At 46.4% G+C, this 27,776-nt stretch overlaps 3 protein-coding genes across 12 annotated transcripts in view; 1 reads left to right on the forward strand and 2 right to left on the reverse strand.

Moving 5' to 3' along the window:
* Window positions 1-1,601: 1,601 nt before the first annotated feature.
* Window positions 1,602-17,757, reverse strand: BRD8 (bromodomain containing 8). Of its 4 annotated transcripts, XR_010374173.1 has the most exons (23): window positions 17,692-17,757; window positions 17,236-17,332; window positions 16,468-16,537; window positions 15,403-15,452; window positions 14,180-14,302; window positions 13,958-14,038; window positions 13,440-13,504; window positions 12,717-12,853; window positions 12,089-12,304; window positions 10,660-10,804; window positions 9,281-9,490; window positions 8,582-8,862; window positions 7,623-8,078; window positions 7,172-7,265; window positions 6,915-6,961; window positions 6,333-6,547; window positions 5,953-6,045; window positions 5,680-5,748; window positions 4,783-4,960; window positions 4,043-4,147; window positions 3,160-3,204; window positions 2,386-2,562; window positions 1,602-2,014 (listed from the first exon to the last, which is right to left on the reverse strand). XR_010374173.1 is itself a non-coding variant. In XM_064458682.1 (22 exons), the coding sequence occupies exons 1-22, from the start codon at window positions 17,708-17,710 to the stop codon at window positions 1,955-1,957; spliced, it is 2,856 nt and encodes a 951-aa protein (XP_064314752.1). In that variant the 5' UTR covers window positions 17,711-17,757; the 3' UTR covers window positions 1,602-1,954. The 4 variants fall into 4 exon arrangements, 2 of the variants coding, with proteins under 2 accessions (XP_064314752.1, XP_064314753.1); XR_010374174.1 differs by lacking the exon at window positions 9,281-9,490; XM_064458682.1 differs by lacking the exon at window positions 2,386-2,562.
* Window positions 17,758-17,909: 152 nt separating this feature from the next.
* On the forward strand, window positions 17,910-27,446 carry KIF20A (kinesin family member 20A). Of its 5 annotated transcripts, none has more exons than XM_064458686.1 (19): window positions 17,910-17,978; window positions 18,527-18,702; window positions 19,177-19,266; window positions 19,397-19,516; window positions 19,978-20,116; window positions 20,209-20,396; window positions 20,487-20,631; window positions 21,356-21,556; window positions 21,794-21,905; window positions 22,004-22,075; window positions 22,666-22,809; window positions 22,889-23,054; window positions 23,309-23,473; window positions 24,159-24,298; window positions 24,396-24,498; window positions 25,146-25,353; window positions 25,746-25,837; window positions 26,125-26,262; window positions 26,784-27,446. In XM_064458686.1, the coding sequence occupies exons 2-19, from the start codon at window positions 18,544-18,546 to the stop codon at window positions 27,054-27,056; spliced, it is 2,655 nt and encodes an 884-aa protein (XP_064314756.1). In that variant the 5' UTR covers window positions 17,910-17,978; window positions 18,527-18,543; the 3' UTR covers window positions 27,057-27,446. The 5 variants fall into 5 exon arrangements, with proteins under 5 accessions (XP_064314756.1, XP_064314760.1, XP_064314759.1 ...); XM_064458690.1 differs by having other exon boundaries at window positions 17,912-17,929; XM_064458689.1 differs by having other exon boundaries at window positions 17,952-17,973; window positions 18,530-18,702.
* SFXN1 (sideroflexin 1) overlaps window positions 27,179-27,776 on the reverse strand; it is a 30,076-nt gene continuing 29,478 nt past the window's right edge. For all 3 annotated transcript variants that reach the window (XM_064458691.1, XM_064458692.1, XM_064458693.1), the window contains one exon: window positions 27,179-27,506. In XM_064458691.1, coding sequence (XP_064314761.1) covers window positions 27,410-27,506 — 97 coding nt within the window. In that variant the 3' untranslated portion in view covers window positions 27,179-27,409. The remainder of the gene's footprint in view (window positions 27,507-27,776) is intronic.

The following is a 27,776-nucleotide window of genomic DNA, read 5'->3' on the forward strand; positions in this document are numbered from 1 at the left end:
ATTAGGAAGAACAGAATTAGTAGTCAGAGCATGAGATGATGAATTGGGAATGACACAATGGGGCTCTGTAGAGGTAAATTGTCTCTTATATTTTTAAAGATCTTAAACATCATTAAAGGCTATTAAAATGTCATGGCACGTGAGAAAAGGTTCTCTGAGGGAAAAAATACCTGGTTAAGAGAAGAAATCAAGGGTAGGAATGAACAGCAATGCTTTCCGTAATGGAAGTGAATTACTACTGGGCATGATAAAGGTCCTCCCATGTGCTGCAACTTCAGTTCTTCAACACAAAGACAGGTGTCACAGAGGAGACAGCGCCAGTCTCAGCGGCCAACAGCAAAAGGAGAGGAGGCAGTAACAAGATGCACTGAAGGACATTCAGACTGGATATAAGGGAAGCGTTTACTCTATGGGGGTGGGTAAGCACTGAAACAAGTTGTCCAGAGGAGTCAGGGAATCTCCATCCTTGGAGATTTTCAAAACCTGCCTAGACAAGGCTCTGAGCAATCTGATCGACCTCTGAAGCTGGCCCTGCTTTGAGCAGCAGGTTGGACTAGATAAAAACTCAGAGGTCCCTTCCAACTTAAATTATTCCGTAAAATACCAGAAACCAAAAGAAACCTGTAACTTTTTGTGCTATGAACTAACCAACCTGTAATCTCGGGAACCTGAGGCCATAAAAATTCAAATGAGAAATTTGTTCCCAATTTCAGTAGCGAAGGACAGTTAACCAGTAAGCAAACCAAAGGATTCTACATTGCTAGCATCAAACGTGGAGTAATTCTTGGTGGAAATACACCTTGGCCAAACATGGGACTCCGCAGGCACAACCAATTTCAACAAAAAACTCATGAAAATGAAGGTAAGGCAACAATCCCTCAGGTCTTAATTGCAGTCATTCAGTTTCCTGCAACTCCTGTCAGAAAGCTGTGCCCTGTACATGACGCACAAGGAAGTGTTGACCACTCCCAGCAGCTGCAAGCACCAGGAAGGATAGTGTTTCATTTTTTTTCCCCTGAAAGGTCATGGGAGCAGAAAACACATGTTTCATGTCACATGAGCAGAAAATAAGAAGGTGACTTGAAAATTATCAGAAAGAACTTAGAACTCAGTTAAGCATGCATGTTGCTGAGGGAAAGAACCCTAATTTCTAGCACAGAGAAACAGTTCACGAGCTCCAGTGTAAACCAGGTACTAGCATGCCTACAGCTGCTGGCATGACAGATTTTCACCCTGACTAGTGTATCCTTCACAAATCTCTGGGGAAAGACTATAAGGTGCATTTCAATACATCACTTTCTTGAGGAAAGCTGCAAGACTGTAGTATTTAACATCTCATGGTTAGATCTCCTGTTTCATCACAACAGTACCACATTCTCACACACTCAAGCAGGCAACCTTCCCCTCCATCCAAGCACTATGCAACACTCCCATGATTAACAGATTGTCTCCAATGTCAAAGCTCTGCTGTGCTTGTGTGCTATATGGGTAACTGGAAGAGAGTTATATTTGCAGATATTGAAGACAGGGTGTGCACCCTTGTATGAAAACAGGGTTCCTCACTGCAGAGAGCTGCGATGCTCAGTACACTGCACACTGGATTTGTTCCCAGACTTTAATATACATACACATTTACACATCACTAGTAAAAATCTGTACACTTCACATTACAGTACATACGAGCCACCAGTTGCTAGCTAACACCAGAACACTGATGAAGCCCAAGATGACTGCCCTAAAACAGGCAGGGGGGCTAGTCTTCCCCTCCAGGGAAGTTTCTTTGGGTTACACGTTCCGACGGGACACTGCTTTCCAGAGGGGTAAGTGCAGAAGGTGGACCAGGTCCCAGAAATGGACCTGCAGCTTTTCTTCCTCCTCCAACAGCTGTTAACAGCATCTTGCTTGCACTCCAGCTCTGGATGCCAGGTGCAGAGATTTTCTGTCTGCTGCAGCATCATTTCTTCATCTTCATGTCTGCCTCGATGGCACAGCGACGCCCTCTGGTGCCACCGTCCTAGTCACAAGGCAAACAAAAAGAGAGTTATGCAACCCTAAATACAAAACACTTCCTCCAGTACTCAGGGTGGTAGGGAATTGTGCACCTGGTAACAACTTTTCATGCCTTCCAAACAGGAGAAATGGAAGCTGCCCTAAGAAGGCCTGGGGAGGCCTGCCTGCAGACCTACCTAAAATTCACTCTGGACACAGCAGAGGTGCTGGGATTTGCAGCATCTCTGTGCACTGCTGGCAGCCAGGGCAGAGAGAGGCAACAAGGCTTTTGCCCAGACAGATGCTTTTGGAGCCTGTACAGTGCAGGCTTTCTCCTAAGCAGCAGATTCTAGCTTGTCACTTAAGATGGGAAGAGGGAACTGCTGACTAACCTACCTTATCAGCTGCTGATCCCTACGGAAAGTGCTCCTCCAGTTGAGTGACCCTGGCACTAGCTCCCTAGTTTCTCCGCACAGCTCCTTTCCATGAGTAGAAGGCGAGCTGAGAGCTTCCTTTGATCCGCTGCCCTCTCCCTCTGGCTGACATGCTGACTCTCCCGGAGTACTCCTCTGTCTTTAGATATATGCGAGAGAAAAAAAACAACTCTCCATCTTTCTCCCCTCTCTCCTCCCCACAACTCAAGAGACTTGGGGTTTCCCAGAGGGAATATTTTTCCAAACACTTCCAGATCACCACAGGCACAGAGCAAGGTATTTCTGCAGAGTATCTTATTTCCCTTCTGGGCCATGAATGATAAAGGAGTACACAACTGACTCCTCACCTTCCCAAGACCCTTTGTATGTCTCGAATGTGCGGAAGGGGCAGCTGTATAAGCATGAGAGATGTATGAACTGTAGTACTGCACCACCAGTGTCTTCCCACTTACATGGAAAGGAAGCAGGAGAAAAGTTGTGGAAAAAAGCAAAGGCAGATGACAAAACGAGAACACTTGGAACCAGAAGAAAAGACTGAAGCCCCTCCCACTCGCCCACACTGAGAATAAGGGACTGAGATGTTTGTTCTCTAATGATCATGGTTATACAGCCCCTAAGTTAAACACACACCGCTGCAATGTTAAGGATGCTGTGACAGTGCAGTGATCACCCAGACAAGGAGCAGAGCACACTGCCAGCAGTACTGCAGTACCTGCTGGAGCCTTTCAATACTTACAAAGAGAGAGAGAAGGAAGGCAGGAGAGCCCATTGGGACACTGTCCTGTTAAAAGGCCAAACAGAAGGACTTATCAGATATCAGATACGGAAACGCACACACCGCATAGAAGCAGTTGAGCCCGCACACGAGCATAGAGAAACATGTGCCCCACTCCCCTTCCCGCATGGCATCAGTCTTATGTAGCAGGAACATAAAAACGGACAAAAGAGGGATACTGTGAGAGTCAGAATGCTTGGAAAGGGATATTCCCTCCTCAGCCATGGCAAGGCCTGGCCTACCAAACAGTCTCTGCACTGTGCAGTCACTACTAGAACTAAGCAGGCAGTCCTTGCTGTCACAATGTTGTGTGCACCAGCTGAGAGCACTTGAAATCACTTAATCAAGTCTGGATGTGTCTTTACAGATTGAAAAAAATCTACACTTCTATTAGTTCAGATCACTGTGGAAGTCAACAGTTCTCTGGTGTGTTTTACACAGAAAACCAGAGTGATTCCTGGTTCTAAAAATCTGAGTAGGAAGTGAAGAACATGGCAGAGGCTAGTCTTCCAATTCTCTACACCTTCACCTTCCTGCCATATCATGCCTCTTCTGATATTCTGTTCATTTCTCTACAGTTTTCATCACTTGTTTTTAAAAAAAGGGAACAGAAATATTGGGATTACAGAAATAATTTAAGGCCTGCCTCTGAGATGATGTACAGCTCCAGAGCTAAAATCTGATCAATGGACACATTTAAAGAAAAATTTGTTCACAAGAAGATGCTGGAGCCACTGCAATCTCAAAAAACATTCTGCCTATCACTGGTATTGGAACTTCATGCAGTGTCTTGGGATTCTCCAGAAGATACCAAATGCCCTTCCACAGGGTGCAGCATTCTCACCTTCTCAGAAGCATCTTGCTTGCGAGTGGAGTCTCGCCCACGCAGGCTCTTTGCACTGATCCCCGACTCTGATGTTTGCATAATCAGTTGTGTGGCCAGAAATTGCTGCAAGGAAACCACACTTTGTTAAGATTCTCAGGCAAAACAAGCTCCGTTAGTGCATGCCAGTTAAGTATCACAAACCACAGGCTGGGAATGATTGGGTCAGAGGCAGTTTCAGTTCCTTGTGTGCTGTTCAGAATAAGTTTCCCCATTTACCTCAGAAGCCACAAGTCCTGAGGAACTATAAAACCCCAGTTCAAACTCTGTTAGCTCTGCCAGTTGGGACATTCTACTTCACAATAAATTTTAAATGGCATATATTCACAGCACAGTTTCATGTACACTTTAAACCACCATAAGAAATTGTGTCTCCTGTCATTCACCATTCTTGATGCTTGTTTCTGTTCCTGAACCACACCCTGGTTCTTGCTGGCCTAAGCACTTTCCTGAAGAAAATTAGATTTGAAATTGGTCTGGGCTGAACCTAAAAAACATTTTGCTGTGTTAGTTTTAAATTATCCACAGTCTAGTTCACCACAAACACCTGAGCTAGCACAAGAAAGATTCAGGGAAAGATGGGACTACTTCAGTCAAAGACACAATGAGTAAAACTGCAGTCTTACACTGAGATTTCTTTCCAATACCTACAGACCAAGGCAGATGCTCTGTCCTGCACTGGTCTCAGCTCAGTACTTTACCTGGATCTGCTCCAGGACATCTCGCTGCATCTCCACAGCCATGTGGTACACATCATGGTCAGAGCTGTTGTACATAACTGCATTTTGAAACATCAGCATAATATCACGCTGGAACTCAGCTGTGGTTCTTATCAGCCCATTCTCAATGTTCTTTTTGATGGTAGATAAATCCATTGGTCTATGAAAGAAATACAGTCAAAATAGCAACAGAAATATTTAACACTTTCCCCTCTCTTTCACAAAAGCCCTGGGTCTGTGACACGTCTAGTTGGACCACCTATTTAATTTAGCTAAAGAGGTTCTCCCCACACAGGCTGTGTTCCTCAGCACCAAGGCCTCAGGTCAGAAGACACAAGCTGTCCACCAGTTACCATGGATGGTAACAACGGCATGACAGATACCTCAGGAGAGGCATTTGCCTTCTCCAGGCACCACTGGAGGAGACACTAAGGACCCAGAGCTGCAGCCACTAAACTATTTAGGAGAGATTTTAGGAACTAGCAAGGGATTCTGGTAATTCTGGTAACGTCTGCTATCTGGGACAGTAAAAAATGCTTGTTAAAGAAGATAATTCTTTGGCATTTCAAAGGTTAAATCCTACCCCAGATAGAAACTGGGAGAAGCAGATCAGTCACATACCACCTTACTGATAAAAAATGTTCTGTGTAAGTCAGTGTACTTCATTCAAAGACAGGTCTGTGTAAAGACATGTATCTGCTACTGAAGATGACCTTTTCCTTGGGGAAACCTGTTTCTGATTGAATCATGCCAGAAAAAATAATTTTCCAATCCTTGCAGTCTGCATGGCAGCTGAAAATGACATTGTTCCTTCCAGAAATCCCTACACAAATATGCAAATATACAGAGTTCTAATGACAGAAGACTGCTGAGACTCACCTCTGCACGATACTGTGGTAGCCTGGTGCTATATCATCAGTTACAGGCTGTAAGAAGACATTGGCGTACCTGCAGAGAGAAGGAATCCACTTAGTGCCCCGTCCCTGCTGGTAAATACTTGTTTCATGCTCTCATGTTTATTTTTCTGCTACCAGTAATAATATGATTCATCATATCCCAGTACCGAGGCAGATGAGCCTCCAAGATGGGAGGGCAGAGACTTGTCTAGGATTAGTCACTTCTTTCTGCCAGTTCTCAAGACATCAAACTCACCTGTGATTAGCTGCTGCTCTCCAAACTAGCATGATGGCTTTCTTCCAGATCTTCTGGGCCTGTATTGCTTCCTGGTCTTCACTGCACACTGAGCTGGGAAGAAAAGAACAGGATTTCCTTCAGGAGTCTGCATACTGCCTCAGAGCAGAAACCTTACAGTTTATTTTGCCTTTGACATGCCTACACTAATCCACGCCAAAGGAAGAAAAAAAAATGGGACCTGGTACTATGGCAATGTCTGCACACGAGAACTAGACAAATCAACAAATTCCCCCTTCAGACCCACTCAGTCAGCAAAACACAAATGAGACTCCTACGCTCGCTCCACAAAATAGCCTGGGATTTCCACCTGCATGCCTGAGAGCTTCATTGATACTCACAACTGCGAGGAGGCTGGGCTGCTGGGGATGGAGTCAGCTAGCGTGTGAGACTGTAGAGGCGCATTATGGACACTGAAGCCATCATCGCTCTCACTCACAGGGGGCTCGTTATCCATCTCTGACAGATATCCCTCACCCTGATCTTCTTCTTTGGGTTCCTCCAAACTGGCAGCCTCACTGGCACCATCCTCATCATCCTCTTCACCCTGCCCATCCTGAAACAGAGAGTTCATGAGACTGCACAGCCAGCTACAGCAGCAACTCAAGAGCTTCCAAAGCAACTATGGTTCAGCAAGGAATGGGATTTTCTTGCTTTGGCTGCGGACAACTGTACAGGCACTTCCGCAAAATCCTCGTCGCTCTATTCTGCCCTGCCTCCCCCCGCAGAATCATAAACACACATACACACAGCTATATAGCGCCTGAAGCAATCTCCCACTTAGCTCCAACTGCAGACTGTCCAATTCTCTTCTCAGTGCAGAAAGCGGAAAGCAAGCTTTGCTTTTCAGATGGAAGCCAGGAAGCAGCAGCAATGGGATGTTACTAATGAACCCAAGATGACTACAACCAATCCAGAATTACCTTCATCTGACTCCTAAATAGGACTTGGGCCTCCTCCTTCATTGTCTCTGAGAACGAAAGAAAAGCACAAAGGTTGATTCTCCAAAGCAGTCTTTCCTACAAAAGCTCCTGCACCAATGCCTACCATCCTGCAGTAATTACCACTGTTCCTACACATACCTTTTCTCCCTCCTCCCCAGAAATCCTGAACCAGATCACTGACATCTATCCAGCTAATAATGTTGCATGTAAAAGATTTCCTAGCTGAATTAAGTTACCTGACAGCTCAAATTTGTGCTGAACATCAGCCTGTGAGGAGTCTTCACTCACATTTGGGACTTGTGGAGGGGATGAATCATCATCAGGTGGGGTCTGGAGGGAAGAGAAATGCACAAATCTAGATGTTTGTGTCAGCTCACTTCAGTGAAGGTGTGGGCACATCTCACTCACCCTAACCTAACTCAAGGCAATGAAGTTCACTGAGCACCTTCCCAACAGCAATTCTGCACATGGGTGTGGGGATATACATAAAGGTACTGCCTAAAGCAGAGAGCTGCTCTGCAGATCGAACAGATCAGCAGTATGACTCCCAAAAAAACAGTCAGTCACATTCATTGAAGGGTCACCTTCAACCCAACAGTCATCCTTCCTCTAAACTTCTCTCCTACCTGCCACAACTGCTTCTTTCTTTCCCCACACCAGTTCCAGACAGCCTCCCTGCTCACATACCTCTGTCTTCACTGTATTGTGCACTGTGTCTTCTCCCTTGGCTGATTCTATCTCAATTTCAGAAGTCTCTCCTGCTGCTACAGCTGCTCTTTGATCCTCTTCTATCTCTTGACTTCTACGCTCTGGTGTTTCCGTCACTCTTGCAGTTGCTGGTATGGCTTCCTCAGGGCCCAGCTGATTCTGCTCCTGCTCTGCAGGTTCTGTCTTTATTTCTGATCCCAGCTCGCCAATGCCCATTAGGTCTCGAATTCCCTTTGCCTCTGGCTCCTCACACTCCAGCCTCTCCTGTTTCACAGTCACAGACACTTGGGGTATCTGGGCCTGTTTCTCGTGCTCCTGACGAATTGAGTGTTCCCATGGGCCAGGCAGGGTCTGAGGGTCATCAGTATCTTCACAGAAAGAGGACAGAGCAGCTTCAACAACTGCTGCATCCAGGACTTCAGGGTGGTCATCTACCTTTATTGCCAAAACAAAAACACAGCAGTGAAGGCCAGGGTCAGAAAGAGGGATTAAAAAAGAAGTTCATGTTATTTGCTAATGAGAAATCGTGGAAAACATGGTGTACTGGGTTTACAAAGTTGCCTTTCACAGCCAGAGTCCTATCACTCCCTGTGGAGTCTCCCATGGAGCTTCAGTTTCAGAAATACATCACTCCTGGAAAGTATGCTGCAAGCAGTGCTCATTTGTCTGCCAGAGGCATGACCCAAACCCTACCCTACCCAGGAAGAAAGAGCTTTCTTTCTGCACTCTGAAGAGAAGCACCATGCTAAACATGGCAGACTAGCAGCAGTTGTGTCATAGGGTCATTTCCTATTGATCTGGACAACAATGGTGAGAATGTGCATTTTGGAATAGTTATTTCTTGTTTGTTTAAACTAAGTTGGTGAACAGTAATCACTTGAGATTAACCTAACTGGATGTGGAGCAAAAGGCACTGGCACTCTGCTTTGCCCATTTACCTTGTCCTCAATTATGGCTATAATATTTCCAACAGTATCGAAATCTAGCTCTTCCCCCGTATAGGACACTGCAATATCCATTTTCTCAGCCAAATCCAGGTCTTCTTTCCCATCCATGCAGTGATCTTTGGAAGACCCTGCAGTGCTGCCAGCCCCAGAACCCAGGCACTCTTTCTTGATGGAATCAATGATCATGGATATTTCACTGCTGTCCATGGACACTGTCACGGTATGGGAATCAGCCACTGCCTCCATGGAAACACAGGCTTCTGGCTGGCTCACTGCACAAGGATGAGAGTGACAATCAGAGACCTATCTGGAGAAGTCAAGTCCACAAAAACAAATACTGCAGCAGATAAGACCAAGCACCAACCGCAAGTATCCCAGGTCCACCCACAATAGCATGGCTTAGAAAAATGAAAGACAAATACAGGTTTGCTTTCCCACAGTAGAGGCAAAGTGAGATTCCAGCCCGCGAACCACAATCCAACAACATACCATTAGCACCCCCACCCCCACCCAGCAAATCCTATTTAAAACCATCTCTTTACTCCAGAACTCAGCTGTAACTGTCCTTCCATCAGGATGGCGGGTCTGAGGTGATAAAAGGCCAGCTGATTTCTCGCTGGGTGCTGATCCCAAGGGAGTTTCTGTTTTCCAGCAGCAAATGACCTACGAGTGCGTAGTTCAGGAACGCACCTGTGGCTATGCTTTCTGGAGCTGCAGCTGGTGGCACAACGGATGGTGCTGACAGCGTGGGCATCATGACAATGGTTGCCTGGGACACAGGCTCTACGGGGGGTGGCAGGAGCTTAGCTGGAGGTTCGCTGGCAACAGCGGAGAAGGAAGCAAGAGGTGAGGTGAACTGTGCAGGACCAGCTTCTAAAAGCCGGGAAAGCGTAGGAGCACCTAACAGAGAGTAGAAGGGAAAAGCACATGAGCAAGAAGCAGCCACCACTAAAGTCCACAAAGCCACCACTGGGCTCTTCACTGTCTGATGGCTTCTTCTGGGAAAAGACACCAAGAGGTACCTATAAATTGTCCCAAAAGCTATACAGAGAATCCGCACCAAAAATGCATGACTCCGTGTGTGCAGTCTCAGACAGAATCATGCAGGCTATGGGACACTGCTCAATGTAAGGGCTGGACAGGCTAAGCCACACATGCAGAGAGATGCCCTCCCAAAGGCTCATCCCAATACAATTAGGGGAAATCTGAAAAACAGTGCTGAGAGAGCCACACAAGGTAAGCCAAGACAAACAGTCATTACAAGAGCTGGAAGGGTGCAGAGGGGATCTCTTTGCAGGTCTTTCCTGGAGAATTCCTTTTATATCAAAGGTTGCCACTCATCTTAGCTGTAATTTCCAGTCTGAATTTACTGAACTGTCTGGACCAAATTAACAGGTCTTAAAGAACAGACATGGATTATTTGTATGGAATTATACATGAATGAATGGCATAAATCCTCAGCTGCAGACAATGTGACTAAACTACTGGTTAGCATGAGCTGAGAAGGAACTTCACCTTAGGCAGGTTGTTCTGACAAGGCCCAACAGGAAGACTCTTGCACTGTCCCTCTCGCCCCCCTCTGTGGAACTTCCTCTGGAGCTCACAGTCCACTGTGCTCTAATCCTCAACAGACCTCTATGCTAAAGCAGAGGTAAGACACACGAGTTCTCCAGATTCAAAGGAAGCTGCAGTTTTGACACGTCAGGAGTCAAGATGCTAGACCAATTCCTCCCCAGCTCCCCGCAAACTAACCCTTTCTTTCTACACTGAAATGCCTGGTATTAGCCAGTGTCAAAACCAGAAAACTAGATGGTATGGATCAGGATTGAATCAAGTCTAATTGTTTTGGTTATTTTAGATCAAGGCACTCTTTCTTCTGTAAGGATTAGAGTCTCCTTAAAAAAAAAAGTAGGGGTGAGAGGGATGGGGGTAGAGATATAGGAATACAACTCAAAGAAGCCCCAAACCCAGCCAGGCTAGATGTCCTTCATCTCCCTCCAAAGAGAATTCATAGAACAGTCTGCAGGTACATCTGAGGGGAGAACTGTACAGGGAGTGTCCCAAGTTACCTGAAGCAGCAGGAGATGCAGAGACAGCACCAGGTGCCGACTGCATTTCCCCACTGTGCAGCACTGGAAGGACGCTTCCCACCTCCAGCAGGACTCCTGAGCTGTTCATGTGACCAGAAGCCACGGCCATTTCATTTTCACTGACCTGCCAAAGGAGGACACAACTGAAGTTCCTGGAGATACCATCACATCAGTGATTGTCTGCCAGATATGCACCTCAATGAATATGTTCATCATCTGCTGTCTCAGCATTTCTGCGTTTTTTGTCTAGTGCCTGCCTAAGGCCCCTTATCCAAGTGCCCAATGTGACAGTCTGAAACCAGTTGTTCTTCAGCTACGATACAGCTGCAATGCCACCTTTGTTTGAAGTTAGGCCAAATACATCGTTTGCTCTACCTTAGTTCCTCTGTTCAAGGACCTCACAATCCTTTACAGATATCAGTCTCTCTAACCCCTGAGATGCCATGGAATTATCCCTTATTTTGAGCTGAGGGAAACTGAAGCACCAAGATGGAAAACAACTCTATCAAGGTAAACCTGTGTAAAACATCGTAAACCTGTGATGGACCTTGAAGCAGATGTAAAACAGCCTTGTTGATACAAAGAAAACTCAGTCTTCCACAGCCATTATCTTGCCTCGCTCCACCCTATGTTATGTGGCACCCTGCAAACATAGAACCCATGGAACATTTACCCAAGCTAACAAATAGAAACGACCCCAAATCTGGTTATTAAAAAAAGAAAGTCACCAGTAATATACCTATTCCACCACACAAGCACAATCACAAGGAATATATGCCACAGGCAGGCCAATGGCTGCTGCTTTGGGACTGGGCTCTCAACAGTGTCAGCAATGATCACCCTCTCCCAGAGTCACTAACAACAGATGGTTGAAGTGGTTTGTCATCACAGTGATTTTAGTAACTGTCTACAACTACAAGACGACTGAAGCACTTCAGTATTGGTCATAAACCTGATTAAAGGACTCCCTACTCCTCTGCTAAGACCCATTACAAATACTGAAACTCAACTTCCTGCCAAGGCGTAAAGACGACTTGTGAGCCCAAAGTAGAAATCACCAAGAAAGCTCCCACGGAGTCTGATTGGGATGATGCTGTCTAACACGCCCCTCCTCTGGGGAGAACGATTTCCTCTAGCAAAGCCTGCAACTCCAACTCCTTATGACTGAGGGGAGACAGACAGTCCTAATGTGCTGAATAATTCCTGCAGTCCTGCACCCACAGTCCTGCTGGGAAAAGGTCCCACCTCTGTGGCTCACAGGGGTAATTATATCTCTCAGATATCGCTCCTGTTGGGACTCACAAAAACTGTATGCTTTCAAAAAGCCTTTGCAGCTCCCCCTTTTTCAGTGGGAGAGTCTGGAGCAAATTGTTTGTGTGCTTGCATATATGACCAGAGAGCTCCATACCAGCCTGGGGCTTGTGGGCAGGAGACTGCCCTTCTTCAGCAGCTCTGAGAGCAGAGGGGAAGGAGGCGGAGTTGCTTTTTGTCCTAGCATCTTTTTCTGGGGTGAATCATCTGTGACTGGGGTCATGGGGGCATCCAGGGGAGCAGAGCCTGGAGGGGTGTCAGGGATTCCAATGAAGGAGGCAACTGGGGTGCTGGGCAATGTCCCTGGAGTGACCTAAGAAAGAGAAAAACCACACTGTTCAAAGCCACACTCCACCACACGGACTAGCCCCACTTGCTCCTTCCCCCAAGAGCATTGATCCAGCACACCACAGACACCTACTCCCAGCATACGCTTTCACCCTTTCCCTGCCCTGTAGTGCCATTTCCCAGGCACACAGAGAAGATTGCCTGGCCAACCCACTGATGCCCCTACACAGCCTTTGATCCAGGCACCTGATCACCACAGACATGGAAGAGGACATGTATCTCGAGCAGCACTGTACATCAACCACACTCCAGCCCTACCACAGCAAGAAGTCTGCAAAACAAGGTAAGGGCTCCTTCCCAGGCTCCTGTTCCATGATGGACACAGAGCCCCATGTCCCAAGCTGGTCTTTCCCTCTTACCATGGGAAGCATCCTTACCCCCGGACTGGCCTCGTCCACAGCGGGCTGAGACAGATCTCCCAGAGCATAGTCTCCCCCTGGGGAAGTTGAGCCAGCAGGGGAGCGAACCATCACACCTGTTAATCGTCGTGGCGGATTCTTAATGGCCTGACGAGCTGGAAAAGAACAGAAAAAAAAGTGAGATTCTATGACTCTGCCTTGGACAGTCCCTAAGAGTTACCTCTGATTTTATCCTAAAGAATCCCAAGAAAACATTGTTTGTCTTGCACCACACTAGGCTCAGTTCACAAATAATACTAGCACTGGGTAATGCACTTTAATTTCAGATTTCCATAGCAGTTGGGTATTCACCACCTCCCACCACTGGTAGGTTAGATCACTGAATTGCCCCAAGAATTATAAATGAATTAAACATTCAGAACAAACCTCTTATCTTCAGACAGTAGTAAAACTATGGGGAAAACTAAATGGATGAAAAGCCTGGCATTCTAACAGAGAGCTCCTTGCTAATCCTGCTTCCTCTTAGAAATACCTTTTCTACAGAATTAGTTCCCTTCTCAGAAGTCTCCATATTTTGCCATTTTGTCCAGTGCTGGAAAGAGAATATAATCTTTCTTTCCAACTCCTAGGGTCACAGAATTCCTCCTGAACAGGTTTGAACAAGACACAAATATTTCCCAAATGTTCTTATGAACATATGCATCTATCTCTGAGGAATAAGGAAGATTACTTCCAGCTTACCCTGATAAGCAGCATCTGTAGCCTTCCTCTTGACTTCTGCCTCCTCCTCCTCCATTTTTTTCTTTCTGTATACAGAACCAAAACCTACCGTCAAACGGTGTCCCACTTCCCCTTAGTTCCTCCTGCAGCTTACTGACCCTCACTCCATTATCTCCAGACAAAATGACCTGCCCCTGCAGACTCTGACTCAAATTCTCAGAGGAGGGAAGCAGAGTCAGAGGTCAGTCAGAGAACGACACAGTTGGCAGGGAATTTAACTTCCAGCTGATTATCAAAATGGAGGAGGCAAGCATGAGGTTGCAAGCCATCAACAAGCTCTTCACTGAGAAACTCCAAAAGATGTTCCATACAATCTGGTGCCCCCCAGTCTTAACTAAGTTCACCCTCAGAGGCCAAAGCATCTGCCCTGTTTCTTTTAACCCAATGTATGCGGAGCAAGAGGTGCCTGACAAACACGCAGTGTCAGGCAACTACAGTCTCAGAAGAAAGCATAACATGGCAATAATCAAATCACCCACATCATAATCTCATTGCACAGCTCCTCTAGTCTGTTATCCATGTGTCCGGCCTGGATCAGCTCTGCATCCTTCTTGAGTTGCCTGTAATCAGAAAATCTTTCTTACTTATCACTGAAAAATAAGCCCTAAGCAGCATTTTCACCCTAAGCACCATCCCATTTGGGCCACTTTTTCCAGACAGGACTCTCTGGTGCACCACAGCTTAATGCCTCTGCTGCATACCTGTATTTCTCCTGTGTTTCTTTAATAATTTTCTTCAACTCCTCTACTCGTTCTGCAGTCAGTTTCCGCACAATAACGTCTTCCACAGTTTCCACAACTTCCCCCTTCTCACCACGTTTTCTCCTACAGAATAAAACAAAACAGTTCAGACATGAAACACAGAAAGCTCCAGTTCTCCATCCATAAATGGCTGCTGTCTGTCGTTCCTGACACAAACATGCACACACACACAAAAAAGTTATCAACCTCCTCTTCCAATTTCTCTTAAATGATACTGGACAGCACAATGTTAAAACAATCTCTTCTGAAGACTTTATGTAATTTTTGAATGTGTCCAATGTTGAAGAATTCAGGAAGAGATCAAAAATGCAAGCCCACCGCAAATTCTCAACCTGAAAAAAATCAATCTTTCAACTTCAGAGAAGATTCTTACTACCCACAAAGAAACATCTTTTCTTTCTCAACAACTCTACTAAGTCTTTTGTCCTTGCAACTCTAGTGCTGAAGATCATTCAGCACTATCACAAACAAATACTACTTTTAAACATTCTGCCTTTAATTTGATGTGAAATCTCAAAACAAAATGCCTGAATTTAGGAGAAATATTTGAGACCACAAAGCTGTAGAGATAGCATTGATAAGAAAACTGTAATAAACCACTGCAAAATAGAGGCAAGTACAAAACATTTCCCCTTCTCACTCTTGCTGTCTTTTCTACTGCTATTCTGAACGATAATTTTATGTGTAAAGCTTCTGATAAATAAGACTAATCTGTACTGTTTATTCCAGCCAAATAAATGCTTCTTTTTGCTGCATTAAGTCCGCAAATGCATACTGCAACTCTTACTAAATAGAGTTGTGGCAAAGAGGCTCCAATTACGCTGCCATGTATTGTAATGACATAGGGGCATATGGAAGACACTAACAAGTACACAGTGACCAGTTTTAGAACCATGTAATACTGAAATATTTCAGTCTTATGAAAAAAGGAGACAAGACAAGGAGACATGGGAAGCATGTCCTAAGAAATACCTTGGGCTTGCCGATCTCCCTCATCTGCCATACCCTGATCCCGCTGTCCACCCATGCCAGCTATCACAACTGAATTTCCTCATTCCTGCGCACTCCTTTTGGGAGGAGCACTATCAAGTCCTTTGCTGTAAGAACCAACAAGTCCACCCAAAATGGCTGCGGACTGCACTTGCTTCAGAGTTTGTACTCACTTAGGGGTCTCCGTAGTTTCCAAGAGTTCTGAATACTGAGATGCACAGTGCTAAGAAGAAACAAAGTAAGTCAGAGGACACCAAAGAGTCAGCATCAGCAAATGCCTATCAACAAACCCTGCAGGGCACTTACTCCTACTTCTTCAGCAGTCTAATGCTTTATGAACTTATCTGACAGTCTTCTCAAGAGTTTCCCCCTGGCTATAATTTAGTGTAGCGCAACGTCAGGAAGCATATTCACTCTTTCACTTTAGTGCTGCCCAGGCTGATCTCCAAAACAAAGCTAAAGAACAGATGCTCACAGCTAACAGTTTAGAAGTCAAAGAAAGCAAGAGTGATTAGCAAAACTGTAGCCATAATGTTTCTGTCTGTGAAGACGAACCAAAAATGTTTCAACGAAGAAAACAAAATAACATTATATCAAGGCCAGTTCCCTAGCTTAACAGGAACAGAAAGCAACATTAAAAATCCCAGATTCTCCTCCCTTGATTCTTTTAATCTCCCTGTCTCTTATACAACAAAAAATCCCGGGTTCTTGCCCGAACAGCAGGACACACCAAAATACATGAGCATCCACAAATTCCTGGGGCAAGGAATTCCACAGCTTAATTACATGCCTGGTTAAACTCTTTAGGTTTGCTTTGAACCTGCCTCCTGTTAGTGTTACCTAATAGCCTCTAAATCTTGTACTGGACAAAGCACTAACAATTAATACTTATTCATTTTCAACTTCATGCCACTCTGATTATACAGACATCTGTCATATCGCCTGTTACTCATCTCTTTTATGCTGAAGGATTCTACCTCACTTAGCCATCCCTTAGAAGGAACCTGTTTCATATCTTTGATCACCCTTGTCTTTCCCTTAGCCATCTGTACTGTAAGCTCAAATTTAATTTTATAAACAGAAGAAAGTGTTTAATCTGATTTATACAAAACTGACTTTTCAAATTAATTTTGCTACCTTTTAAAAAAAAAAACAAAAAACCCCATTCTCCTAGGCAGCTGTCTTACATATCCTGTGCAGAACCCATCTTTTCCAAGGCTCAAATGCTAGTATCTTACCTTCTGGGAAAACCAGTCAGGTGGGCGTCCTGGCTCTGCAAAAGGTTTGATGGCTCTGCTGACTGAGACCCTACAGGAGAGAAATGGCCATTCACCGTCAACTTACTTTCCGCCCCAGCCAACATGCAGAGAAATGATGCTGACCTGTCTTTACATTCATCACTGAATAGCCCCCATAAACACAATGAGCATGCCAGTGAGTTGTTAGGCTTGGGAATTACTGAAGTACTGCCCTTGGACTCAAAATATTTGCCTACTCCCAAACAAACAAAAGCTTCTCTCCCTGCTTTGAAAAGCAAGTTTCTAGCTTCTGGTGACACCATTACATTTCCACAAAAACTTTACTTTGGTGAGGGGAAAAAGACAGCAAAACAGAGCTACGAGTGCAGAAGCAATGCCCAGGAGTCTGTTATGAAATATCCTCCTTGACTGCAACTCACCTCTTCCCATTTATGTTGGAATAACATTACTCCCTGTTCTGATTAACACACTTCTGTTTTCACACAGTAGTTATGAAAGAAGCAAAAAGATTTTCAAGGTACACGTCTAATACTTCCATCTTTAATAGCCCAACTTTGTTTCAAACAGGAAGCGCACAGAAGGCAGAAGCATTTGAGACTAGCTGTCACACAGTGAACCAGCGGGCTGAAAAGCCGCTTACGGGTACAGCACACAACCCGTGCTCTGCTCCGGGAGGCCGGCCCCTGCCCCCGCCCAGAGGCAGAGCAGCGGCTGCCCCCCCCTCGAGCCCCCTCCACCCTCCCTTACCAGTTCTGGTCCCCGCTGCGCATGACGGACGAGGCCAGACAGAGCTTCTCGCGGATGGACCAGGGCTCCGTGGGGCCGGCGCTCAGCAGCTTATGCTCTGCCGGGAGAGGGGGACGACTGCACGGAACCGACCCGACCCCCACAGCTCGGAGCCTCCGGGACCCCCCAAACTGGAACCCCGCTCCCCGCCCCTAGCTCCGCCCCCCAGCGGTGATCCCGCCCCCGACGGCTGGCCCCACCCTCCCCGCGGCGGCTACCCCGCCCCCCGCGGCCGCACCACAGCCCCACCCCTCCCCCGAGCCGTTGGCCCCGCCCCCTCCCCGCAGAACAGCTCCGCTCCCCTCCGGCCCATTCCCTTGCCCCCTTGCCCCCTTGCCCCCTTGCCGCCCCGGCCCCGCTGCCGCCGCTGCCGCCCACCCGCCCCTCACCGACCCTCCCGACAGACCCCGCACTTACTGCCCGTTCCCGCCGCCATCTTCCCCGCCCGGCCCGAGGGAGGCAGGGCGGAGCCGCGCGCAAAGCCCGCCGGGAGGCGCGCGCTCACGCACACCCTCCCTCCCATTCCCCCGCCAGCCGTCCCCGAGCGCTCTGAGCCCCGCCCCTACCCCCCCAATGGCGGGCGCTGATTGGTGGCCGCGCGGGTGCAGGCCCCCATTGGCGGAACGGGCGGGCGGCGACGTTTGAAACCCCAACAGTAGGGCACCGCGCGGGCGCGAGGAGGGGTGGCGGAGCGGGTCTGTGCCGTGAGTGGGTGTCCGCGGGGTCCGGTCTGCCGGCGGGAGGGGGGCTGTAGGGCGCCTCGGTGGCGGCCAGTTCGTGTGCGTGCAGAGAAGCCCTGTGTGGCAGTCCGTGCCTGCGTGGGCAGGCCCTGCGTGGTGGTCCCTGGGGAGGTGTGTGCTGTGGGGGGCGGCCTGCGTGGAGCTGCGTGTGTGGTTTGTGTGTGTCTATCTGTGTCCCCTGTGTGGTGGTCTGTGTACGTGTTATGTCTGTCGGGTCCTGTATGGGGGTGTGTGTCTTGTAGGTGCGTGTGTGGAGAGGCCCAGTTTGGTGGTAGAGGGGTATGTAGGTGGTGTGCCTGGGGTCTTATGTGGGGGCTGTGTGTGCGTTTGCAGCGGCGTTCTGTGTCTCAGGGTGTGTGGAAGGAGGGCTCCGTGTGGCAGCTTGTGTTTGTGGGGAACGGGTGGATATGGCAGGCTGCATGTCATTGGGTGCGTGTGTGGGGAGCAAAGCTGCAACTCCCAGAAGACTGCTGTAACATCACTGTATTCTCACTGTTCCCCTTTTTCTGCAGGAGCTGTGTGAGGCACCATGGCTCAAGCACTTGCCTCCCCAGGGCTGTTCTCTGATGACGATGTCACAGCTTCCCCTGTTCTTGAATCCACAGCAACAGGGTTTGGGGCTGATGTGCGCAAGGACCTGCTATCAGAGTTCTCTGCCATCTCTCCAGATCTGGAGGGCTCTCAGCAGGTGAGGTTGGAGCTCTTCTGTCACGAACAGGGCAGCGTTTGACTTGTGGCTGTTGTGTCTCTGCACAAAGGTGTTGGGATGCAGGGCCAAGAGAGACTCTTCAGAGCAGGCTAGAACAAAATGTGGCACTGGTGCGAGCAGTTCCTGCTATGAGCAGTGTACTATGAAGGGCACAGTCAGTAAGTGCCTTTTATAGTGTGATGCTTGGTCTGGGGGCTGGTTTTGGTGTCAGGTCTTCAGGCTGGTGGTCTGATTCACTAGATAAACAAAAGAAGTGCTGGTGTGCCTGGAAATGCCTAAGAAAGCTTCAGGCATTGCTGGGGATTTTGGGACCAGAGAAGTGTCCATTAGTTACAGAGGACTAGTGAGGGTAGCCATGTGGGTGTTCCATGCTGTGGTGCCTGATAGTGTTATGATGGGTGGTTGTGTACTGCCTCTCTGGCTACCATGTTTAACCCGTAATGATTTTTGCAGGCTGTAGCTGAAGACAATAATGGAAAATTAAAGGTGTATCTGAGAGTTCGACCTCTGAAACCTACAGAAGTGGAAAAAGGGGAAGACCAGGTGAGAGACTGAATGAAGCAGTCTCTGAGTTGGTTGCTTGGGTGCCTGCTGGGAGATGCTATTATCCTTTGCTGTCTATACATGGCCTCTTGTAAGCCCTTGCGATAATGGGGTTTTATGTGTCCTTTAGGGCTGTGTCTGCATTGAGAATTCGGAGACCCTTCTCCTAAAAGCCCCTAAGGACTCCTTCACCATGCGGAGCACAGAACGTGGAGTGGGACAAGCAGCACATAGATTCTCTTTCACCCAGGTAGGTAACTGGGAAAATCCATCTGGAAGTTTTTCAAACTTAAACCAGTCTTATAGCTTGAAAAGCTGGCTCACTAATACACACTGATTCCAATGTGTTGTGTGAACTACGTAGTCTTGTGCAATCCTCTTTAAGTTTGTTTCTGTTACCGTTTCCTTAGTTCTTCTCTTCTAAAGCTGTTCCTGACAACTTTTTTGACAGTAAACGCCAAACAGGTTTTATTCATGCGGCTCTCTACACTCTAGAAGATGTAGTGATATCAGATGTTACTGGATTAAGCAACTGAACAGCTTGTTTTTGTAGGGGCCTTGGACTGGAATTACTGGTGGGTCTGTTTCTCATGACGTAGGGCTAGTGGAGGGCACAAAGGATAATGTAATATCACTTGAACAACCATTAGCAGTCAAAAGATAGACCTCTCTGATCTACGTGAGGCTAATTTTAATGTGTCTGGTTTGCAGATCTTTGGACCAGATGTTGGGCAGAAATTGTTCTTTGATGAGACAATGAAGCAGGTGGTAAAGGATGTACTGAATGGGCAGAACTGGCTGGTTTACACCTACGGCATCACCAATTCAGGGAAGACTCACACAATTCAGGGTAAGGAAAGCACTAGGGGTTAGTAGCCTGTTGAGGGAGTTGTCTGCTTTTGCGTGTGAATCCTCAGCTTGCTGTTGTTGTTCTTGCTTCAGGCAGCAATAAAGATGGGGGAATTCTGCCCCGCTCCTTAGCGGTCATCTTCAATAGCGTGGGGGACCGGCTGTACCCAGCCATGGACCTGAAGCCCTCCCTCTCCCATGAGGTGATCTGGCTGGACAGCAGGCAGGTGCGACAGGAAGAGACCAAGAAGCAGACCATGCTGCGGGGTGGTCTGTGGGAGGTAAGCATGTGGCTTCTAGGAGGTTTAATAATAATAGGGAAAGGATGGTATCATACTACATACATGCTCATGTTCTTTGTTTCCTTCCAGGAGGAGCTGTTAACGCCACTGAAGAGGAGTCACAGCGCTGAATCTCAGCTCCAGGCCACCACCAGCGGCAGTTTTGACAGTGGGGTTGCTGGCCTCTCTTCATCTAGCCAGCTCACCAACCATTCAGACATCAGCCAGGCAGAAGGTATGTCTGGGAGCCTATTGTGTACTACCTGCTGCTTGTTGGAGGATGAGGGAAGAAAGGGTGATGCGTGTTTGAATGCTGTGTTGTGGGTAAGGGAGTAAAGGTGCTGTAGTCTCACGATTTTCCCTTTGAAAGATAAGGATGTTGGGGCTGAAGAACTTTGTATTGCTAACATAGGAAGAACTTGCTACTGCAGAGTAACTCAAGCCTTGTGAAATGAAAAGTTACTTGATACCCACGTACTTCATGCAATGGATATGGTTATTGAGCAGCTGAATGCCATGCAATGGGGATAGCTGGAAAGCAGGGTGCTAATGTGACGTGTTGCACTGAGCGCTTATGCCCAGACTTTCAAACATACGAACTACTGGCTGACTAGGTACCAGAAGCATGGAGTAACTGAGGTAACAAGGACTAAAAGTTCACATACTGGGATGAGTTTGTGTTTGAAATATCCTATACTTCTGGAGTCAAGATCAAGTGTCTAAAGTCCTTACACAGAAAGGAGGATGCTAAAGGGAACCTTAAGCTGTCTGACTGGGGACAGGCATTAGCATAGGTCCAAATAGGAGAAGGTATGTAGAATAGATTTGAGTCTGGAATAGTGTTCCTGCTGAAGAATGATATCTCAATCTATACCTAAACCATTCAGGTTGGACCCATGAAAAGTGGCAATCCTGATTTTTTGTTTTGTTTGTTTTTTCTTCCTTTATCTTTTCCCCAGAACTGGGCCCTTGCTGGGCTGACTTGGATCGCATTTCACTCACCAACACAGGAAACGTGCAGTTCTCCATCTGGGTCTCCTTCTTTGAGATTTACAATGAGTTAATCTATGACTTGTTAGAACCAGCTTTACCTGGCCAGAACCGCAAGAGGCAGACACTGCGGCTCTGTGAAGACCAGACTGGCAACCCCTATGTGAAAGGTAGATTTACCTGAAAGATTTTTAGTGGCCTGCTAAGGAGACTTGAGGACCGAGTGGGCAGGTGACTTAGCAGTGATGTGTTGGGGAGCATGATGTCCTCTGTGGCCTCTCAGATGTCTGGATTATGGGAATGTTAAATTTGTTAGTGTTAATGAAATGCAATGGTGACGTTTGGGCGAGGTAATTAAGTTTGCTGCCAGTCTAACTGCTTTGCCCAATGTGTGCCTGCTTTTCCAGATCTGAACTGGATCAACATCCGGGATGCTGATGAGGCCTGGAAGCTCCTGAAACTGGGTCGGAAAAACCAGAGTTTTGCTAGCACCCACATGAACCAGAACTCCAGTCGCAGGTCTGAAGGAGGAGGGGGTTGTTTAGGCAGATGTACAGTTCTGAGGGGCTTTTAAAGGTTGCATTTCCCTTTTAAAACATCTGCATGTTTCTTTACAGTCACAGTGTCTTCTCCATTCGGATTCTGCATTTGCAAAGAGGTGGCAGTGAAATTGTTCCAAAAATCAGCGAGTAAGTTTCATGCTCTCTAGGATTTGGGGGGTCTTCTCTGTGGACTCAAGTTTCCTGTCTCTTCTTGTGGATCGGGGGTATGGGAAGAACCTTGAGGAAGGCCTTGTTGAAAATACCTGGAAGGAGTAAATGTTCCCACTCTTAAGTCTTAGAACTAACCGAGGATCTTGTGAGGAGCACTGCAAAGTACAACTTGAGGTAGTGCTCAGGCTTTTTGATTGAAGGTAAATGTGAGTAACCCTACAATTACAGCAGGGCTGCTCTGAGTGCTGCTGATGCCTGTTCCTGGGATGTGGTTATCCGGAAACAGGCTGTCTCAGTACCTGGGAAGAAGCTGTCCTGAGGACTCGCAAAGGATCTCTGAATTTGACACTGCAAAGCTCATGTTGGTATTACCTGGTGTAACACCTAAACTTAGGGTAGGCCTTTCTGTCCAGCAATATCCCATACACCCCAAAAGGTGTATCTGTGCCCTTAAAGGGAAGCTGGGAAGGTGAGCAGGGTAGGCAATCACAGGGTGTCTGAATTGTAAACCTGACTAGAACAGGAGAAACCTAATAGGTCATGTGAATATCGCCTGTTTTCTTCAGGTTATCCCTGTGTGACCTTGCGGGGTCAGAGCGCTGCAAAGACCAGAAAAGCGGGGACCGAATGAAAGAAGCAAACAACATCAATACCTCCCTCCACACACTGGGTCGCTGCATTGCTGCCCTGCGCCAGAACCAGCAATACAAGTGAGTCTCCAGAACTCCAAGGAGTGTGTGGGCAGGCTGTTTTGCTTTCCTGTGGGCTCACTCTTGTCTCTCCTCATAGATTGAAGCAGACTGTGGTTCCCTTCCGCGACAGCAAGCTAACCCGTGTGTTCCAGGGTTTCTTCACTGGACGTGGGCGCTCTTGCATGATTGTCAACATTAACCAGTGTGCATCTACATATGATGAAACCCTGTATGTAGCCAAGTTCTCAGCCATTGCCAGCCAGGTAAGTAATGCGCACTGGGATCATGGCACGGTCAGGATACATCATGCTTCTGTGGGAATGGGCCCCATCCCATCACAAGGCAGGGGGAACACTTGCAAGTCTTCACTGTGCTTCTCCAGTGGATTATTACCTTTACAGAACTTCCAGATTCTGCTAAACTGAAAGGGTTGACAGGTTGCAGAGAAGTGCCGTATTTAAAGACTACAGAGCTTCCAGGCTTTGTGGACTAGTAATGATGGCCTTTTCCTGTTCAGCTTGTTCAGGCACCTCCCACAAAGCTGGGACTTCCATCCATACAATCAATCATCAAAGAGCACAACAGGCGAACCAGCCAGGGTCCAGAGGCAGCCGCAAGGGAAGAAGTGGAATCAGAAGATGATGGTGAGGATAACGCAGATGTCTCCATGTATGAGAAAGAGGTGGGTTGTGATTTGTTTTACAGCCATTATGGATAGAGGGGTAAGAACATGACTGCTGGCTTTGGCCTGGGAGGTGGGGCTGGAGCTCAGTGCTACATCAAGATGTGACAGAGAACCTCAGAAGGATATGGGACCCAGGAAATTGGGAACCCATGAGGAAAACATTCCACAGTTGGTTTAAATCAAGCACATGCTTAATTTGGAAACACATTGTCATCTGTAGAATAGGGACAGTAAGAGCTTGGGTGCAGAGCTATAATCCCTGCTCTGTAAGGGAAATCTAGAGATCATAAAACATGCAAAATAGATGGCTAAATTGAGGAAAAATAGTCAAACTTCCCTAGATACTCAAAGCAAGTAGCTGGAATAGCTGAGAGATGAGATGGAAGTAATACACCTACAGAAACTTGAGTTGTAATGTATCAAGGTAGCAAAGGCAGGTGCAGCCCTGGGCAGTGCAGTAGGGAAAGCTGCTCTGGAGTTAGCTCCATCTGGACTGCAGGGCTGTTTAAGCCACCCCATGGGAGAGGAATTAAGAGCAAACCTGGCAAATTCTTTCCAAGTGACTAAAAGAATCTTGAACCTAGATCATCCCAGCCTACAGATATATGGGATCACCTAGTTTATTCCAGGTCTTAATTCTGTTGTGCAATGTTGGGCAATGGAGTGTGTGTCCTTCTGGCAGGACTTGTTGCGTGTAGTGGAAGCTGCGAGAGAACTGCTGGTGCAAGAGCGGCAGGAGAAGCTGCAACTAGAAATGCGCCTCCGCGAGGAGATCTGCAACGAGATGCTGGAGCACATGCAACAGAAGGAGCAATGGTGCAGGTACAGCGTACATTGATCTCCCTCCCTTTGTTCGGGGTAAGCTACAGTACCAAGAACCACCAGGCCCTGACATGCAGTTATTTTCTTCTCTTTGTAGCCAACATGTGGATGCTCAGAAGGAGTTGCTGGAGGAACTGTATGAGGATAAACTGAATAACCTGAAGGAGTCACTGACCGACTACTACCAGGAGGAGATTCAGGTTTGTTCAGGGCAATGAAATGACATCAGGAAAGTAGCAGAGGGGACTTGGGGTACTTGAGTCCAGGAAGGTGACTTATGCAAACTGAAAGGAAAGATTTTGCTTTTTGTGGTATTTTTTGTGATATTTGATAGCCTGATCCACAATTTTTGCTTCTTGTCTGCTGCTTTCTGTAGTTCACTGGGCTTTCTGATTTTTAGCCCTTAATCTGGGAGCTAATGTGCAACCATTCTGACTCCTCTATTTGCTCAAAATTATTCTTTCCACCTTTTTTGCTAGTGGCTTGCTTTGCACTCTTCAGATTAACAACAGTTCTGTGAATTTATCTTCTTTACTCTTAGCTGTGATGATGGGTATGGGCCTGTCTACATTTTTAATACTCTATGGCATTTGAGTGGCCTCTGGGACTTTCAGACATCTCTGAAGATGCCAACTCTCAAAAAATCCCATGTCTTTAGAGGCTGTAAAAAAGTGGTTTAGACTCCCAGGAAATGGGTTCACAGTTTTCACTTGTTTGACCCAGCCTTTAATGTCCTTTAAATGAAATGCATAATTGAGATAGTCTCCTGGAAGAAAGACATTGAAAGTTTCAGAAAAACTGTGTTAAGAAAATCTTGTTGAATATTTGAACAAACTTGCTTTCTAAGGAGCGTGATGAGAAGATTGAGGAGCTCCAAGCTGCTCTGCAGGAGGCAAAACAAAAATTGGAGAGCCTGGAAACTAAGCAAAAGGACTCAGAGCAAGGCTTGCGTCGATCAAAGCGAGTGGCTACCTCATGTGCTCTACAACAGGAACTGGCAGATACTAAAGCCAAACTAGAACAATGTCAAATGGAGTTAAATACTGCAACAGCAGGTAAGGCAGTGATGCTGCACTGCTTCTGAACTATGCCTGAGCAATTCTATAGAGGATTAGAGATACCTTTTTTCAGGAGGGTACATAAGATTCATATATCTTCAAACCACTATTCTGAGTTGTAGATGATAGAAATAATGTGCTAGATGGACACACAGGTGTTTAATTTCATTTTCACATGAAAATGGACTTTAGGGCTGGACTGCCTCCATGCTCAAATTCTACAGTCCCTTTGTGTAACTGAAAGGGAGAAGCCTGGAACATTTCTGTGTGTCTGCACAAACTCTAAGCTTTTCTCAAGCTTGCCTGTAGCAGCTTGTTTCAAAGGAAGTCCTGACTTTAGAAAAACTGAAAACTTACGAATATCCTCACTTCTTTTTGTCTGTTCCTAGAGTTGCGCAAGTACCAGAGATTACTGGAGCCGCCTCCCTCTGCCAAACCCATTACTGTGGATGTAGACAGGAAGCTGGAGGATGGACAGAAGGTAACTCCATTTCTGTGTTACAGAAAGGAATGCTTACAGGGCAAGGTGGTTGCTAGTTTAAACAGTGTCTGGAACTGCTGTCCAGGTTTTTAAACAAATGGTTGAATTTGAAAAGGGTCTGTTGAAAACAAACCCTTACTAGAGATGTGGAAGGCTGCAGTATCTGTGATCCCAGGGTACCTCACTTAGATGGGATCCTCCCTCTGTCCTGCATGTCTGAATTACCCTGGAGAGGTTTTGCAGAGTAATGTCAAAGCTAGCTGTGGTATTAAATCTTTCTCCTGCAGAATGTCAGATTGCTGCGTTCAGAATTACAAAAGCTTGGGGAGTCTCTTCAGTCTGCAGAGAGGGCATGCTGCCACAGTACAAGTGCAGGGAAACTTCGAGAAGCCCTCTGTACATGTGATGACATTCTGGCTAGACAGGTAATGTACTTGTTTTGTTGTGGGCTGTACAACGGGATTTAGTCTATGTACTTTGCCATAATCAGCAGAATAACCTAGGTTCTTGCAGCTGTAAATAAAAATGACTTAATGTAATAGACAGTATGTATCTAGAGAATAAGGGAGCTATATTGCAAGTTTTTTTTCAATGGCTGAGTCAGACTGCATATTTAAGTCTGCAAAGGAGACCCAAATTGTTCCTGTTCAGTTAACTGACAGCCTGCACTTAAAGTAGGACAATTCAGAGTTCTCATTTCCTTATCCACTTCACTCGATCATGGCTGCTATGGCAGCAGGTTTGCAGCAGGATGGATTCAGCTTTTTCCTAGCCTTCCTGTTCCTATTTTGTTAGTGAACTGCTACACTGTTGACAGCAGAAGCTTTTATGCATGTCCTTAACTAGCACACCAGTTAGTAAATTTTGGCAGTTTATCCTCTTCAGTTCATAGTAACCAGAGAGTTGGGCAACTTGCCAAATCTTTATATTGCCTCTCCTTTCTCAGGACCAAACACTGGCAGAACTGCAGAACAACATGATGCTGGTAAAACTAGACCTGCGGAAGAAAGCAGCTTGTATTGCTGAACAGTACCACACTGTGCAGAAGCTCCAGGCTCCTCCAACATCTACCTTAAAGAAACGGTTCTGTGCCAACAGGGAAAATCTACAACCTAACCAACCTCCTGGTAAAAAGCCTTTCCTGCACAACCTTCTGACACGTTCAGCTACCCGTCCTGCTGCTGGCAGAGGGTGGCAACTTCGCTCAGTTGCTCTATGACTTCTCACAAAGAGATCCCTGCCCTGCTATTACTGGAAGAGATGGCAAATCCAATATAATAGCATCTATTTTTCTTTGTGTGCTTGTTTATTATTGTATCTGCTTGAGACCTTATGTAAACATTTTTGGATATGTATGGTTAAACTTTTAATTGATACCAAAGTCACAAAATGGCCTTTTGTAATTTAAACACTACATCGAGGAAAGTCTTTAAATATAAAATAATGCAGATGATCGAAGTTGTTTAACAAAAGGACAAGTTCAAAGTGAGTTCTCATCTTCAACTATGTTGGCACATAATTCAAAAATAAGTTTGTATGATCCTCCTTGAAAGATATTTTCCCTTCCTTGAATTATAATCCTTTATTAAAGTATACGCGTTCTAGTTCAGGGCTGTTCTCTTGGATCTTGGCTTGCAATTCTGGCTCCAAGCGTGTTACAGACATAGAACTAAGCAAAAGAAACAGTAGAATAGTTATACATAATAAGCACTTGAATGTAAAATAAGACGGGCAATGCACCTGGTTGAACTTCCTGGATTGTGAAAAGAGTTTTCAGACCTTTTTTTAACTTCTTATGAAGGAATCGTGCTCTCAGACCAAGGGCAAATGAATCCCTACTTAAAAGGCAATAAGATAGTCTATACAGAGTCAAGAAATGGCTGTTGCTCATCCCATGAGGGTAGGAATCTACTTAGTTTTTGAGGTTGTTGCTGGCAAT

Source organism: Phalacrocorax carbo, chromosome 8 (genome assembly GCF_963921805.1).
Source record: "Phalacrocorax carbo chromosome 8, bPhaCar2.1, whole genome shotgun sequence".
Classification (NCBI taxonomy): domain Eukaryota; kingdom Metazoa; phylum Chordata; class Aves; order Suliformes; family Phalacrocoracidae; genus Phalacrocorax; species Phalacrocorax carbo.

Coding starts and splice junctions, on each gene's coding strand:
- BRD8 (XM_064458682.1), bottom strand. Junction 10,805..12,088: donor TGCCCACAAGCCCCAGGCTG/GTATGGAGCTCT, acceptor CTCCTTTGGCAG/GTCAGTGAAAATGAAATGGC. Junction 4,961..5,679: donor TACCACAGTATCGTGCAGAG/GTGAGTCTCAGC, acceptor TTTCTTTCATAG/ACCAATGGATTTATCTACCA.
- KIF20A (XM_064458686.1), top strand. CDS start 18,544: ATGGCTCAAGCACTTGCCTCCCCAGGGCTGTTCTCTGATGACGATGTC. Junction 18,703..19,176: donor ATCTGGAGGGCTCTCAGCAG/GTGAGGTTGGAG, acceptor TGATTTTTGCAG/GCTGTAGCTGAAGACAATAA. Junction 19,517..19,977: donor ATAGATTCTCTTTCACCCAG/GTAGGTAACTGG, acceptor TCTGGTTTGCAG/ATCTTTGGACCAGATGTTGG.